This window comes from Olea europaea, chromosome 10, assembly GCF_002742605.1.
Source record: "Olea europaea var. sylvestris chromosome 10, O_europaea_v1, whole genome shotgun sequence".
Classification (NCBI taxonomy): Eukaryota; Viridiplantae; Streptophyta; class Magnoliopsida; order Lamiales; family Oleaceae; genus Olea; species Olea europaea.
Window position 1 is genome coordinate 44,076,602 of NC_036246.1, and position 14,292 is coordinate 44,090,893.

At 33.1% G+C, this 14,292-nt stretch overlaps 1 protein-coding gene across 6 annotated transcripts; it reads right to left on the minus strand.

Annotated features, from left to right (window-relative positions):
* Positions 1–2,036: 2,036 nt before the first annotated feature.
* Positions 2,037–13,336, minus strand: LOC111402440. 6 transcript variants are annotated; one of them, XR_002704253.1, is made up of 10 exons: positions 13,198–13,336; positions 12,961–13,108; positions 12,756–12,874; positions 12,548–12,621; positions 11,470–11,962; positions 10,562–10,714; positions 10,392–10,496; positions 8,260–10,189; positions 8,083–8,175; positions 7,408–7,897 (listed from the first exon to the last, which is right to left on the minus strand). XR_002704253.1 is itself a non-coding variant. In XM_023030735.1 (8 exons), exons 6-8 carry the CDS (start codon positions 10,637–10,639, stop codon positions 2,073–2,075), a joined length of 459 nt encoding a protein of 152 aa, XP_022886503.1. In that variant the 5' UTR covers positions 10,640–10,714; positions 11,470–11,962; positions 12,548–12,621; positions 12,756–12,874; positions 12,961–13,108; positions 13,198–13,336; the 3' UTR covers positions 2,037–2,072. The 6 variants fall into 6 exon arrangements, 2 of the variants coding, with proteins under 2 accessions (XP_022886503.1, XP_022886504.1); XR_002704256.1 differs by lacking the exon at positions 10,392–10,496 and having other exon boundaries at positions 8,260–8,274; XR_002704254.1 differs by lacking the exon at positions 10,392–10,496 and having other exon boundaries at positions 8,260–8,552.
* Positions 13,337–14,292: the final 956 nt, after the last annotated feature.

Genomic DNA, 14,292 nt, shown 5'->3' on the forward strand with positions numbered 1-14,292 from the left:
TAACGCAATGACTACAAAATATAATAAGTCATTTCATTCAATTGACATAATAAGTACGAAGTCGTAAAGTTACAAGACACGATAGTATTACAAACTTAAGGTTTACTACTAGCTGCTTGACTTATACAAGTGGATCGAACATGACCAGTTTTCTTGCACCTGCTACACTTACGAGCCGCACGCGTCTCTTCGACCGACATTTTCCTCTTTTTTGATGGTCGCCCACCCTGTCTTCATACCAATAGTGGAAATACTTCTCTGGCTATCACATTCTTAGGAATTTGCCATTCGACCTCGTTCGGCAAAGAATATACGAATATAAAATAAGCTTGCTTCCAACAAATATTAGTGTAAAAGGGGGTACATAATTTATAGCCGTCGTCTCCTTTAAACCTTGCGGCAACAATTGCATGCGCACATGGAAACTTGTCCAAATCAAATCTTCTACACGTATGTATCATTTCGTACAAATCCACAAAGTGGTGTTCTAAATTGTCACCAACTTGATAAATGTTCAGAGAAACCTGATCTACCTCCAAACTATTTGACTCATTATATGTTATGCACATCTTTTCCTCTAATGCTGGCGTGAGTTGGGTCACGCATTTTCTGCTTCAACATGTCTTTTGTAAAACCACATTTGTAGTATCCCACGAATATATTCAATTAAACCAACTATGGGAAGTTCTCAAGCACTCTTTAACAAACCATTTATAGATTCCGCATTATTCGTAGTTATGATATTGTAACGTATCCCAATAAAATATGCTCTAGCCCAATCGTGAAAAATTTGTCTTCAAGTTCTTTTGCAAGTGATATGTACAATTATCATGATAATTTTTAACTCCATTTTTTATGCATGTTGCATGATCAGATATAATCACAAGGTCATCCGTATCACCTGTTATTAATCGCAACTTTTAAAAGAACCAAGTCCAGGATTCATCATTCTCCAAATTAGCTACTCCCCATATGAGTGGAAATATTTGAAAATTTGCATCCTAAGAAGTTGCTATGAGTAGAGTACCTTTCATTCTCGATGTCAAGAATGCACCATCTATAGAAATTACCTATCGCATTGAGTTGAGGAACCCCTGTATACTTGATCCCAATGCCATAAAAAATTACTTGAAGGGCCGATCATCATTAGTATGAATGAGTGTCAGTGTACCAGGATTTTATATCTCCAAAACATGACATTATGCTTGCAATTTCGCATAACTCTCATAGGGTTTCCCATGAATCAATCCACAAGCAAAATTTTTAGCCATGTACACTTTAGTATAGCTTACGGTTATGCCGAACTCTCGACGAATGTCATTTATAATGTCCTTTGGTCTGTAAACTCGATTGACATCTTCATACTTAGGAGTGATGTTGTTTCCAATAATCATATATAAAGCATGCCTATGATCTCTGTGACAAACGCTCATGGAGCAAGAATGATGACCATTGCACTTTCGAACTTCGAAAATGGGACTTCCTACGATCTTGGTTGCTCGTAAGCGCCACTTGTAATTTTCATCAATACAAACAATTGTATAAGTACTCTTATTTGACTTCTTAACTTCGTACTCAAAGTGGCACTTTACAGCTAGCAACTGCAATTTTGATATTAGGTCATATTTCGATTGAAACAAATGGTTGACTCGCACATCTAATCGTTCCGAAATTTTTACTAATGTCTCGTAACAGAGCGAATTTACACTTGTAGATACAATCTGAGTACATTCAACATCATTACCATTCACTATATTCCTACTACAGGATTCATGCATGTGTAATTCAAAATTATTGTCGTCTACTACAAGAGAATTAACTTCGTCATCTACTCTTCATGGACTATCTTCACTTACGTCAAAACCATTATAATCTACAAATATTTCATCACCGTTGTCATCATTACCATCGTTGTCTGTTCGATCATGTTCCTTCTCCTTGTTCATATTTCCAATTTGTTCTCTACCATCTATTACTAATAAACATCTTTCATCACCAAAATCTTTTCGATTCTCAGCAACTTCATTTAAAAGACTTACACAAAGGAAAGTTTCTGTACATGCAGATATAAATCACTTCACGTTGTTGTCATAATCAATTATGATTGATGCAGTTGGAGCTTTGGACATTATCGAGACAAGAGATGAAATATCCATTTTGTATAGACTCGTATCGATATTCAATGCCTCTTTAACTTTATCATATAGTTCTATGTAAAAAATTATTTTTGCAACAAGAATAGATATTGTTTTCCCTTTGTCATTCCTAGAATACATCCATTTCCATGCACCTTCAACTATCTGCTCATATTCAATTGGATAACAAACCGATATCCATACCATATCCATGGTGTCCATAACCTGTAATTCAACTTATAAATTTCATCAAATTTCAAAAATCATATAGTATTGATAAGGATATGTACGTTGTCATGGATTTCAGAAAACGATATCTATGTCATTCACGATTTCATAAAACGATATGTATGTCGTTCTGTAATAAAAAAATCAAAAGTATGTTTCACATGAAAACAATGAGAAAAATAGCCGATCATCCTTCACCACTTCACATTTCACTTTAATTAGTACTAAGGAATACAAATATAGGATAATGAGAATAAGATTGGGAAGTAACCCATTTAAAACTCCAATCTAATCATAAAATGAATTCAAAATCATTATTGACAAATGAACACCACAAACACATATACAATAATATGAACAAATGATTCAAAACAATGGAGAAAGAAAGTGACTCAAATATTGAAAATTTATCATACCCTCTCTTCTTCTCCAAATGCCCAACAAAAATATAGCAAGACTTTATTAGTCACTTCAACCAAATGAATGTTCAAGGAAATGAGAATGTAGATTTTGTGATTTCATTAAATAGAAAAGAAGACGATGATAAAAAAATCAGTATGGAGGCACCTACCGTGGTTGAGTCATTCATAATGGAGGGAAGGAGATTAGGGTTGAAAGGAAATTGAAATGAAAATTAGGGCAATAACATCATTTTATATATAAAGATATTTTAGTCTTTTACAAATTTTATTTTCCATATTTAATAACTTTAGGTATTTTAACTAAAAACCTTAGTTCTTGGTCTTCTTGGACTATTGTTTAGTTTGACCAAGCCTTTTAAATCAATCCCCCTTCTAAACAATGTCAACATTTAATTTTAGAAATGCAATTGGACGTTGATTAAATATTAGAAAGAATAGAATCACGCAAATTAAAAAATTAAGTTGATGCTTTACGCCATCTTAGAGGAGATTATTCATATGAGACTGGGAAAAGAAAATCCCAATTACCTGTTAATTGTTTTGATGGAAAGGTTAAACCCATAATTCTGGTTTATTTGGTTATTCACTTTTTCTAAGTTTTTGTATAGTTTCCTATAAGCTTCTGAAGCATTTGTTAGGGTTTCCGAAGAGTTTTTCTTTCCATGCATCATAGACCAGAAGTGTAAAAAAGACTCGTGCTTATTTGATTTTGTCATTGTTAGAAAGAAGGTAATGGCTCCAAAGCAGACAAACACTGGCTTATTTATGGGGTTGAACAAGGGCCACATCGTCACTAGCAAGGAATTAGCTCCACGTCCATCCGCTAGGAAAGGCGTAAGTGTTTTTTTATGCTTTTGTTTGCCAGTTTAAATTGATAGTTCTGTGACTTTTTACACGAGTGTTTTCTTTGCTTTTTTGCATGTTTAATTTGATAGTTCCTACTTTTTGCCTCTTAAATTTGATTTTATTTTGTGGTTTAGTGTTTGTACTATTTTTTAACACAGCAAGCTCTTGCCTCTTGAATTACTTGAATAGCCGTTGTTTGATAATTAAGCCCGTGTTTTAAATTGAATTTGCCGAAATCACTTTTTCTCCAATCATTTTCTGCTCCATATTAAAATAAATAAATAAATAAATTCATTTTCACATTTTTCCACACCTTTTACCTACGTTTTGTCCACACCTTTTTCACAGAAATCAATTTTTAAGAAAAAGTTCACTTCTCAAAAAATCAACTTCACACGAGGACTAATAAGAATACATGAACTAACACGGTGAATCGAAAGAGTACACAAATTAAATTTTAGCCCTTGTTTGTCTATTGTTTATAAATGGTTTATAAACAACCCAATTTTTATCCATATATTTTGTGGACCCACACATACTATCCACTTATCCCACTCATTTCTATATATTTACACTTTAATTGAATATTAACAACTCCAAAACATGCTTTAAAGCTATAAATATAGTCAGTTGAACTTAGCTTTTATACATATCTATTTCCCCTCAAATGGTTTCATTGCTAGATTTCATTAATAGCCAGTCTTGGACAAATGTGTTATATAATTTGCTAATCAAGGAAAAGGTCTTTTTAGTTTATGTCAGAAAAACGTGCTTAAAAAAAAAAAAAAAAACAAAATGTTTGCCTAGATGACAAACAATCATGGTGGGCTGCAACAAGATTGGTCGAACTCAATAGCCAATCAAATCTCTTTAAAAAGGACAATGACTCACAAATTGATGTTAAACACTGTAACTTGACAAGACAAAGACAACAAGCCCATAATTGAAAGAACTATAAATAAGAGAAACAATTTACTTCGAAGAGAGCTAATGCACTCCATGTAAGATTTTCCCACAAAAGGCCAAGCCAAGCAAATTTATCTAAAACACTGCTCAACGAGAATCATTCTTTTCTTTACAATTTTTCCAGCAAATACATACAATTACTTTTCTAAATTTAGTTTAAATTGATATATAATTACCACGTTATTTGTAGCCATCAACACAATTTAATATTTTTTACAACCCGTTAGGATGTAACATCCACGTCAATGTCCTCGTTAAACAATGTGACGGAATCAGACAAAGGACTAAAATTGAGACAACAGTGAAGTATAGTTACCTAATTAAAACAAATTAAAGTATATTTACTAACTTAAGAATTGTCTAATAGTACAACGGCCGCAAATGAAAACCCAAAACGGAGAAAATTCAAAGTAACGGCATTGGAATTTTGCAGCATGTCATTTCATTATGCTAAAATTTATTCCCTGTTCACGGTGGGCAAAAATTATGTTACCCACCTACCCACATCGGCAGGTCAAACAAATATTTTTTTTTTTTTACTCCCCCCCCCAAAAAAAAAAAAAAAAAAAAAAAAAAAAAAAAAAAAAAAAAAAAAAAAAAAAAAAAAAAAGAACCACATATTTTCAACGATCCAAATCATAATTGAACAAAACTACGTCAGTAAACCACGTCCAAAGTTTCAGAAACCCTAACATAAGCTCTCATTTCCCTAACATTTGATGTTTGTCTATCACTGCTGAACGAATAGTCAGTCGCCTTCACCTAGTAGTCTACTAATCTCTACCTGAATCGTCTCTTTCTCTATTCTTTTTCGATAAGTCTTAGATTCTTATTCAAGCTATTTTCCCATTGTTCTTTCTTTTATTTGTTTTTTGAACTTATTATACACTTGTGAGTTGTGATTTGAATAGAAAAATGATTGTTTGTGTGTCTAAATGATTAATGAACTTGTTTGTGATTTGAAAAGATCAAAGGACGGAGCATATTGATTGTGTAAAAATGTTAAAATTCCTTAACTAGTACTACTACCTTCTACTTTACATCTCATTAGCAAAACAAAAATGGGTTTTAATCAAACTATAATAATATAATATAGCTCTACATTTACCAACCGCTATATGATAATATGACTGTCAAACAAGCAAAGATAAATAAAAATGAAGAAGAGATGTATTTCTTCTATTTACATCTTTTAACAACCAATTTTGAAAATAATTTATTCATGAGTTTCATGGTAAAAATTGAATATAATTTAACATTTAACATTATTAGTTCTCATTTAAACTTATATTTAACTATGTTAAATACATTATATAATGTCGAAAGGTAAACCGTGGATTAAAACCGAACTAAATTGATAATTATGATTTGGTTTGGTTTAAAAAAATTTCAAATCGCATAAAATAATTTGAGTAAAAAATATAGCACAAACCGAACCACGTTCACCCCTAATTTCCGTGGATGACATTGCATCCCTTATCCTGTCATTAAAAGATAATCGTGCTAGTGCTATATTTACATTCTCCATCGAATTGAAATTTTAATCGCAAATAGAATTGATTTTCTTGGTTTTCCTACACAATCATAATCTGGTCAATAGTGCAACTAGGCAGAGATTAGGTTTTAATAGCCAGTTGCTTATGTTATCTGGTGCAGAGCTGCTGGAGGTGGTCATGAGAAGAAGAAGTGAAGTATGCTTCTTAGGATTCTTGTTTTGTGCCAAAAACCTTACAGTAAGTGGCTAGTCGATACATTTTCATTTAGGCTTGCTCTGTTTTTTGTTTCTATTCTAGAGATAAAAATTTTGCTCCAAAACTTTGGTTTTTTGGCATGGACATTAATTTAAATTACATTATAAGATGTTTCATATTACTATTGAATTTTTTTATTTTTTATTTATGTTCCTAAGGTTGATGTACGCTACGCAAGTGTGCATGTGGTGTGTTTCTAAGTTTGGGTTTAAGAATTTAACTGCATGTTTAGCAAGCAATATTGAGGCGAACTCTAGAATGAACGAGATTTTAGCACGTCTTATCAAACAAGCCATGATGGTATTGTACTAACCTAACGGGTAGCACGGTACCCAGAGTTGTGGCAAGAAAATGTGTCCTGAGCCTGGCTTATTATTTTTTCCGAAGAACAAGAAAAATAAATACGAATCAGAACAATTAATATGTTCAAAATCCTTGCTAGATGAATGCTTCAAGGATTGATTTCAAATTGCAAGTTTGTCATGGTTTACGTTAGGTACTGGACTGAGTGCCGAAATGAGATGAAAAAGATACTAATATAGGGCTTTGAAGAATGAAGCCCAACATTTTAGTAACAAGAGGAGAAAAAATAAATAAATAAAAATGCAGCCGCTGGTTGAGTGAGAAAAAAATGAGTGATGCTATGTTACATGAGAAAAGATTTTGAAGTCATGCCACCCAGAAGAAATCTTTATATGAAAATGTGTAAAAAAATCGATGCTAGGTTATGCCAAAACTTTGTAGGAGAATTACCTGGATGATTAGGTGAAATTAAGGGAAGTGCAAGAAAGTTTCACGAACAAATGGACTATGATTTGGTTAAATTACTGAAATTCAAGTGTGAATGGATTTATAGATTGAAGATGGAGTCCTTAATCAAATTGAACAAAATCCACCGTAAAATTTGGCAAATCAACTAATATTTCATGTTTTTCAAGCATTATTTATTTATATATTTACTCAAGTCTTTCAAAGAACCTTGAGGTAATATGAACGGTGAATTGATCATATTTCATCTGATCTTGAGTGTGTGTGTGTGTATATAGATACATATCCACAAAATTAGAACACGATTGGATTAAAATAAAGTCCATATATTTCTATACATGATTTGTAATTTTGCACACATCACAAAATGCTGCAAAAATTCCCATACCAGTTTGTACTGCAGTTTCAATGCAAATATTAAGAATGAGCCAAAGACAACTAACCCTCTAACCTGGGCTCAAAATTGGTAGCCGACAATCACTAAATGCAGATTCGTTCTATAGAGACATTTCAGATGTATGAAGAGGTAGATGCTTGCATGTTATAGATGTCTATTCAAACAAGTTATATTGTATAGTTGAAAATGGTTTTGATGAGAGATTTGTCCGTGTTGGAGACTTAAATTCAAGTTTTAAGCTGTTGTTTGCACGCATCCTTTGGCAGAAAAACATTCTTTGAAATAGCTTCGTTTAGGAGTGTCATGGAGATCTTCTCTGTTATATTCGATGAAATCTGAAGTGAAACTTAACTAGCTTTCAGGTAGAATGAGCATCAATTCTTTCTGAGACAAATAAGAAGAATTTATCAAAAGTTGATGCATGCGCAAAAAGGTTTGCTACTACAGCTATCCATTTTAAGGAAAGAAGTAAAATTCAAAACATATGCGGATCAGCAAAATCAGTTAAATAGTAGATAAATTCTGAAAGCCTGTTAATACGCTAAAGGAAAATATTCAAAAAATAATACCTTATCAGTCTGAAGATGATGGCCAGGCTTCGAAAAGTACCTGAAAATCCTATTGGCTTCCCTTTCATATCTTTCCAATACAACAGATTCCTCCTGCAATTACAACATTAAAATCAGACACATCAAAATATAACCTTTTGAACAAAAACTAAAGAAGAATGAAGGGAAAAAACGAACCTCTTAATGTTGAGCCTGTTCATAATGTTCTTTAAATCAGTAGGGAAACAAAAGCATCAAACATGAGAGAGAAATGGTACACATTATTCTCAGAAATATTTAAAACATTCCACAGCCACAATTTAGCTCTCTACTATAAAGTATGAGTATCAATACTATATGTTTCATCTATCCCAGTTGTGGGGATTTGACAACCAAGCTGGACGAGAGAAGCTCTGATACGTTCTAAATCCATGCCAAGACCATCATCCTTCTTCATCACCTCATCGTAAATATCATTTATTACAGGGAAGCTGAAAATTTTTCTTTATAAGTTAGATGAGAAAGTGGTACGCGCTGAAGTATTTCCAGATGAAAAAATATATGGAAAATGGAAAAATTTCAGAGGACAGGGCACTATCAGTCTTTCACTCGTGATAATTCCACATTATAACCTCCTAGTGCATGACAACACACATAAGTAGGAAGTCGAAAGCATCAGGACATTATGGAACCCGTGGTGGTAAGGATGAGCTAACGTCAGGCCCACTAGCACTCTGTGATATTGGATGCTACAAAAAAGCATGCGTAATACCACATGGAACAAACAATTTTTAGTTCAATATTTTAAACCTCAAAATTTGCAAGAAACTTCGTGGGAGACAGGTGGAATGGACAAAAATGATATATATACACCCTTGGTTTCAATTGCAATAAAATTACTTCTTTTTCAAACCAGTTAAGCACAACAGGAAAACATGATGCAAACTAAACCCAACAGCACTGTCAGTTAATGACCATGAGAATTGGGAAATAAATAGTATCCTTTCTTTTCTCAGCTTCTTCAGTTTGTTGTTATGATTGCAATTAACTACATGCTCATTGAAATCATTCGGGGTTCACATTACCTTTTTTATTCTTTGCCAGTGTGAAGATAATCAACTCATAACATAATAATTTTGTCTGGTTGCTTTCATGAAAACATGATGAGGAATGAAGATTTATATATGTTAAGGGATAAAATCCCACATCGAATAAAGATGAAAATATAGACCAACTTATAAGTTCTTAAGCTACTCCTCTTAACAAGGTTGAACTTTTAAATGGAACCCCAAATCTTAACATGGTATCAGAGCTTATTAAGCTCTAACGAGCAATTCAATCTAATTAAGACTAAAAAATTGATAATACATTTTTCAAAATTGGTCCGCTCAAATGAGCCACCAATTTGTGAAGGCATGTTAAGAAATAAAATCCCATAGACCAACTTATAAATTCTTGGGTTACTCCTCTTAACAAGTTGACATTTTAAGATGGAATTCAAAGTCGTAACAAAATAACTTATCAGCATCAACAATAAGCTAATTCATACTCTAAACTAAACACTTGGGTCTCCATCCATCTAACTAAACATAACCTTCAAACTTGTTAATCAACTTAACAAGTGTTTGTTTGGGAGAAATTACAAGTTACTGAAATTATCAATTGATAGACGTGTGTTGGATAATCGAGTAGTAGTTGTGGCCTGTGGGTCATCCGAAATGTGTGGCTATATTAACGTTTGACTTTGACCTTTAAATTATAAGGTGATTATAATGTAACCAAACAATCAATATATCTTGCATTAAACTAATGGGAGATTATTGGTAATTAGTTAGATATTCCATTACCCCCTTACATAAGATATTTCTATATTTCCTAATTACATTTTGTTATTTCTAACCACTGATCAAATTTTGAACAATATGATGGTGAAGTTTTCAGTAAACACCATACTGAAAATAAATAGGACAGCAAAAAATCTAAAATCAAGCAATTTCATGGAAATAAGGAAGTTAACTGATTTATCAGTTTTTAGTCTAGTCTCTGAACTTCTAGTCAACTCCAGAATTGCACTTAGAACAATGCCAGACTGATCTTGGAGTCGTATTCTAACATATTCTATGCAAGCCTACATCACATGTAATTAATTAAAACTTCCAACAAAACTGTGTTTAATACTTCATTGTGGTCTCTATCTTACCAAAAGAAAGCATTTGTTTTTATATCAATTACAGAATCATAATTCAAGTATATCAAAATTGGCAAGAAAAGTTGTCAACCTGAGGCCCTATCCACTGAAAATGTTCTAAATACTATTGACAACAACGAACCTTATGCCTCAGACGACGCACGAATTCTTCGAAATTTACAGGCGAGACAATTTCTTTCTTTTTACCAGAAGCTGACAATTCTGCTTCTGAGAATTCTTGCTTCCACTATTTAACCCAAAGAAAATAGATGCTTTTGAAAAGGAAACATTAAACAGAAAAAATACACCAACCTTCTCATCAAGCTTTGCAATATTGTGACTTTCCATACCCTTCTCCTCAGAGGCACCAGTCAAGCTGTCAATTTCCATCAAGAATCTTATTGACTCCAATGGAGCATCCGCTGCCAAGGCCGGCTGTTCTATGGTCTTTGGTGCTTCAACAATCTGTTATCATGTCCAGAGTGCGATTAGAATGAAATTATGTTAACTAGTCAGTGAAAATAATTAAATAGAAAAATGAAATCAAGAAGCCAAACAAACAGAAGAAATAAGTTGACTGACATCCAGTTGCAATTCTGACCTCCTACCCCACCCCCATGGTTACAACAACTGTCTCGAGTACCACCAAAGATGGGGAGTTAGTATATCATTAAATCCAGTGACCTTTTTCCCCAGATATCAATATCATCGTTCTCAATGAAAGCATCTAGATATGAATGTAGCTACTGAAAAATTATGCCTCATCCTACATGAAATTTCTCAATAGTCAGTGAGAGCATGTTTGGAAGTGTGTATAAACAATTTAAAATATTAATAGATAAAAATGAGTAGTGGGGAAGTACGTAGTACTTGTGGATCCCTTGAAACGTGTGGATAAAAAGTGGCTTGAGCTTTTATAAACACAAGCCAAACATAGGCTAAGAAAAGCATAAAGACACATATGACCAACACATTCATACAGGAAGTATTGATGAAAGAATTTTCACAGGGTAATAAGACCAGTTAAATCCCACAAGTCTAAGGAAGTTCATCGCATTACAGTTTGAAATTATGGATAAGTGAGAAAATAAAATAAAATTATCACAACAATTACAGATTGACAGTGCATATATCTACTTTACATGGTAAAAAAAAATTTCTTTTCAGTACAGAAACCATAGTAAACAACAGTACCGTACGCTCATTCCAAAAGCAACTACCTTAGCCGATTTGGTTCCCCTTTCTTTGTTGGAGTTTCTTCTTCATGAGGCACAAGAAATGGCTCAGAGGCAGGACAGCGTTCAACAAAACGGGTGTTCAGAAGTCTACTAAAGCTTTCTCGCACAGCATGTACATCAGAATTATCTTTGCAAATAATTTGAACCTTCAGTGTAATAAAGTTGTTTAATGCATATCAGAGCGATCCAATTCCCCCGACCTCCATATACCCACTCCGTCGAAGAATAACATGGCAAAGAGATGAGGCAGTTCCAAGATAATGAGAGGAGAAAGAAAATATATTTTAACTCTAGAAAATCATGTCATTAAGATTAAGAATGCTTTACAGCACAAAAGATGAGGCAGTTTCATGATGCAAAAGGAATCTTCTCTTCTATTTTTTTTATTTATTTTTGGGTGGGGAGGGGTGGCAGAGGAGAACATAGATGGTAAAGGAAATATATGGGCTGAGAAGGTTTTTTTTTAAGGTGCCAGCTGCAACAAAAGATAAATTCCATCTCAGTCACCTTATCACATCAATGAAGAACTTCGAACTGAAAAGTTAACAAATGCATGCATATATATGTAATCAAATTGAAAATGCCAATGCAAACAAGTTCTGTGGATATCATAAAGACCAGAAGAAAGGACTTGATTTCTTCTCTTCAGTCGAAGATATATAGCTTTTGATATGGCCTCAGGAGAAAAAGGAATGAAATTGTTGAGTTGAAAGACTGACTATTACTTTAGGCATTAACACAAGAAACTGATGTCATCCACAGGAACTATTTTTTTAGCAAGAAAGTATGGTAGTATCTGCCACTACGAAATTAGGACTCAAAACTATGATTTGTTAAACATCTATTCAAAATTGAAATTTTATATACTATTACTAGCTCTTCAACTTATTATCCAGATACTCATGAACAGCTTGCAATAAAGAGGTCAAGAGGCTTAATTTTACATTTTGCGAAGCATAAATACAAAATAATATGAAAAAAACTTCTATGCCAAAAACCAATGAAACTAAACAATATTATGCTCAAGCACAACAAAGTATGATAAGAGAAGTATCTCGACCTGGTGTCTGCTTATTCCTATCTGATTAAGTGAAAGCCTTCCATGTTGAAGCAATCCCTCAAAAATCCTAGGCACTGCATGTACCAATTCATACTTCATCAAGAATAGCCCAATAAAAACATTACCGACAAATATATCAAAATCAATTTCAACTGCAAGTATCACAAACACGATTAAGTAACCAATAAACTAAGAACAAAAACCTCACATCTTCCCCAAGCTCTTCAGAAACAATTTGCATGAATTTTGGGAACCTCATTTTGTGAATCATGTTGTCAAATAGCGCCGTATACTTCGTAACAATTTTTGACGCCTCGCCAAATGCAACTAAATTTCAAGTCACAAAAACTAAAAATTAACCAGCGTTCAAACAACAAATCCCACCGAATCAAATTCTGAGGCCAATGACATACCTTCTTGCCGAATGGAGAAGGCTTGGACACAATTTTGGTGAATCAAAACGCGTAATCAGTTTATGACATTTTCTCTGCTGAGCTCTGTGAAACGAATTATTTGAACGAGAGTTAGGGTTCCTGAGCTGAGCAAACACTCACATACTTTCTGCAACACAAAAAAAACATAAGTAAATAAATATACAGAGAAAAGAGTGGTGATATAATTAGTCATAGATTGCATAAAATGAGTATTACAGAGCAAAAGTCGCTATAGGAAGATGAAATCAAATAGGCGGCGAGTTTGATTCCGTATTGCGACACCATGGCTGCCTGTAGAGAGACAGAGAGAGTAAGAGGTGCAGAAAGCAATGTTTTAAAAACCGACTCCATCATCGACCCCAAAAAAAAAAAAAAAAAAAAAAAACCCTCAAAGGTCAAATGGTCGAATCAGTGTCTACTCGTATCAAAATTAAATAAATAAATACTCCTACAGACCCTAAAATATTATAACAATAACAAATTTTTAAATTGTAGTATTACTAATTTAAAGTAAATATAAATAATATTTGTCAATTAAATTTAATAATTTATTATCCTATAATTTATTTTAAAACATCAAAGACTAACAATTTTTATATCTAAAATAATTTGCTTTGTTAAAATTAAAATTATTTGTATTTTTGGGGCCAAAATTTGTTTAATAAAAAGAAAAAAGTGAACAATTATTAAATATACAAATTGCAAAGGATTTTACAACTTATCCTACATTGAAAGTTGAGGAAAACATTGCATGTCTCTTCCCTTTTAAAAACAACATTTGTATTGGAAGGAGGGTAAAATTAGACTTGCCAATACTTTAGCCCATTTATCAAAGTAATAAATTATAATTTTATTAATATTTTTAAAAAAATCGGTAAAAACCGTGATCAGCTTTCCGATTTTCAGCTAAAATGGCCGGTTCGATCGGTTATGTACCAATTTTTTCATTTCCTATTAATTAATTAGTATCGGATTGGATTTGAGGCCGATTCTTGATTTTTCTAGTAGAACTGGCCGCTCCAGCCTAATTTTCAAAACATACGTGCTCTGCCAATGGAATGGATGGATCACAATTGCCACACGGCCCACGCCAGAAAAATTATCAAATGACGGAATTCCAAATCTAATTGTTGTTGGGTCTGCAGCAGGGATGGAGCCACCTGAGGTCACAGCCTGTTATTAAAAGCAAGGAGAAAACCATAAACAACCGCATCAAAATTCAAGATAATTTTGTCGAAAAGATCATTGCTGTATTTGTAGAGGAAGATTACCATCAAGAAACAACAATTTGAAAAAAAAAATTATTAAAAC

What these genes read in the sequence shown, in the direction of transcription:
- LOC111402440 (XM_023030735.1), bottom strand. Translation starts at nt 10,639, where the DNA reads ATGGAAATTGACAGCTTGACTGGTGCCTCTGAGGAGAAGGGTATGGAA. An exon ending in TTGCAAAGCTTGATGAGAAG is followed by an intron (nt 8,176 to 10,561) that starts GTTGGTGTATTT and finishes TTGTAATTGCAG; the next exon opens with GAGGAATCTGTTGTATTGGA. An exon ending in ATCATCTTCAGACTGATAAG is followed by an intron (nt 2,361 to 8,082) that starts GTATTATTTTTT and finishes GTTGAATTACAG; the next exon opens with GTTATGGACACCATGGATAT.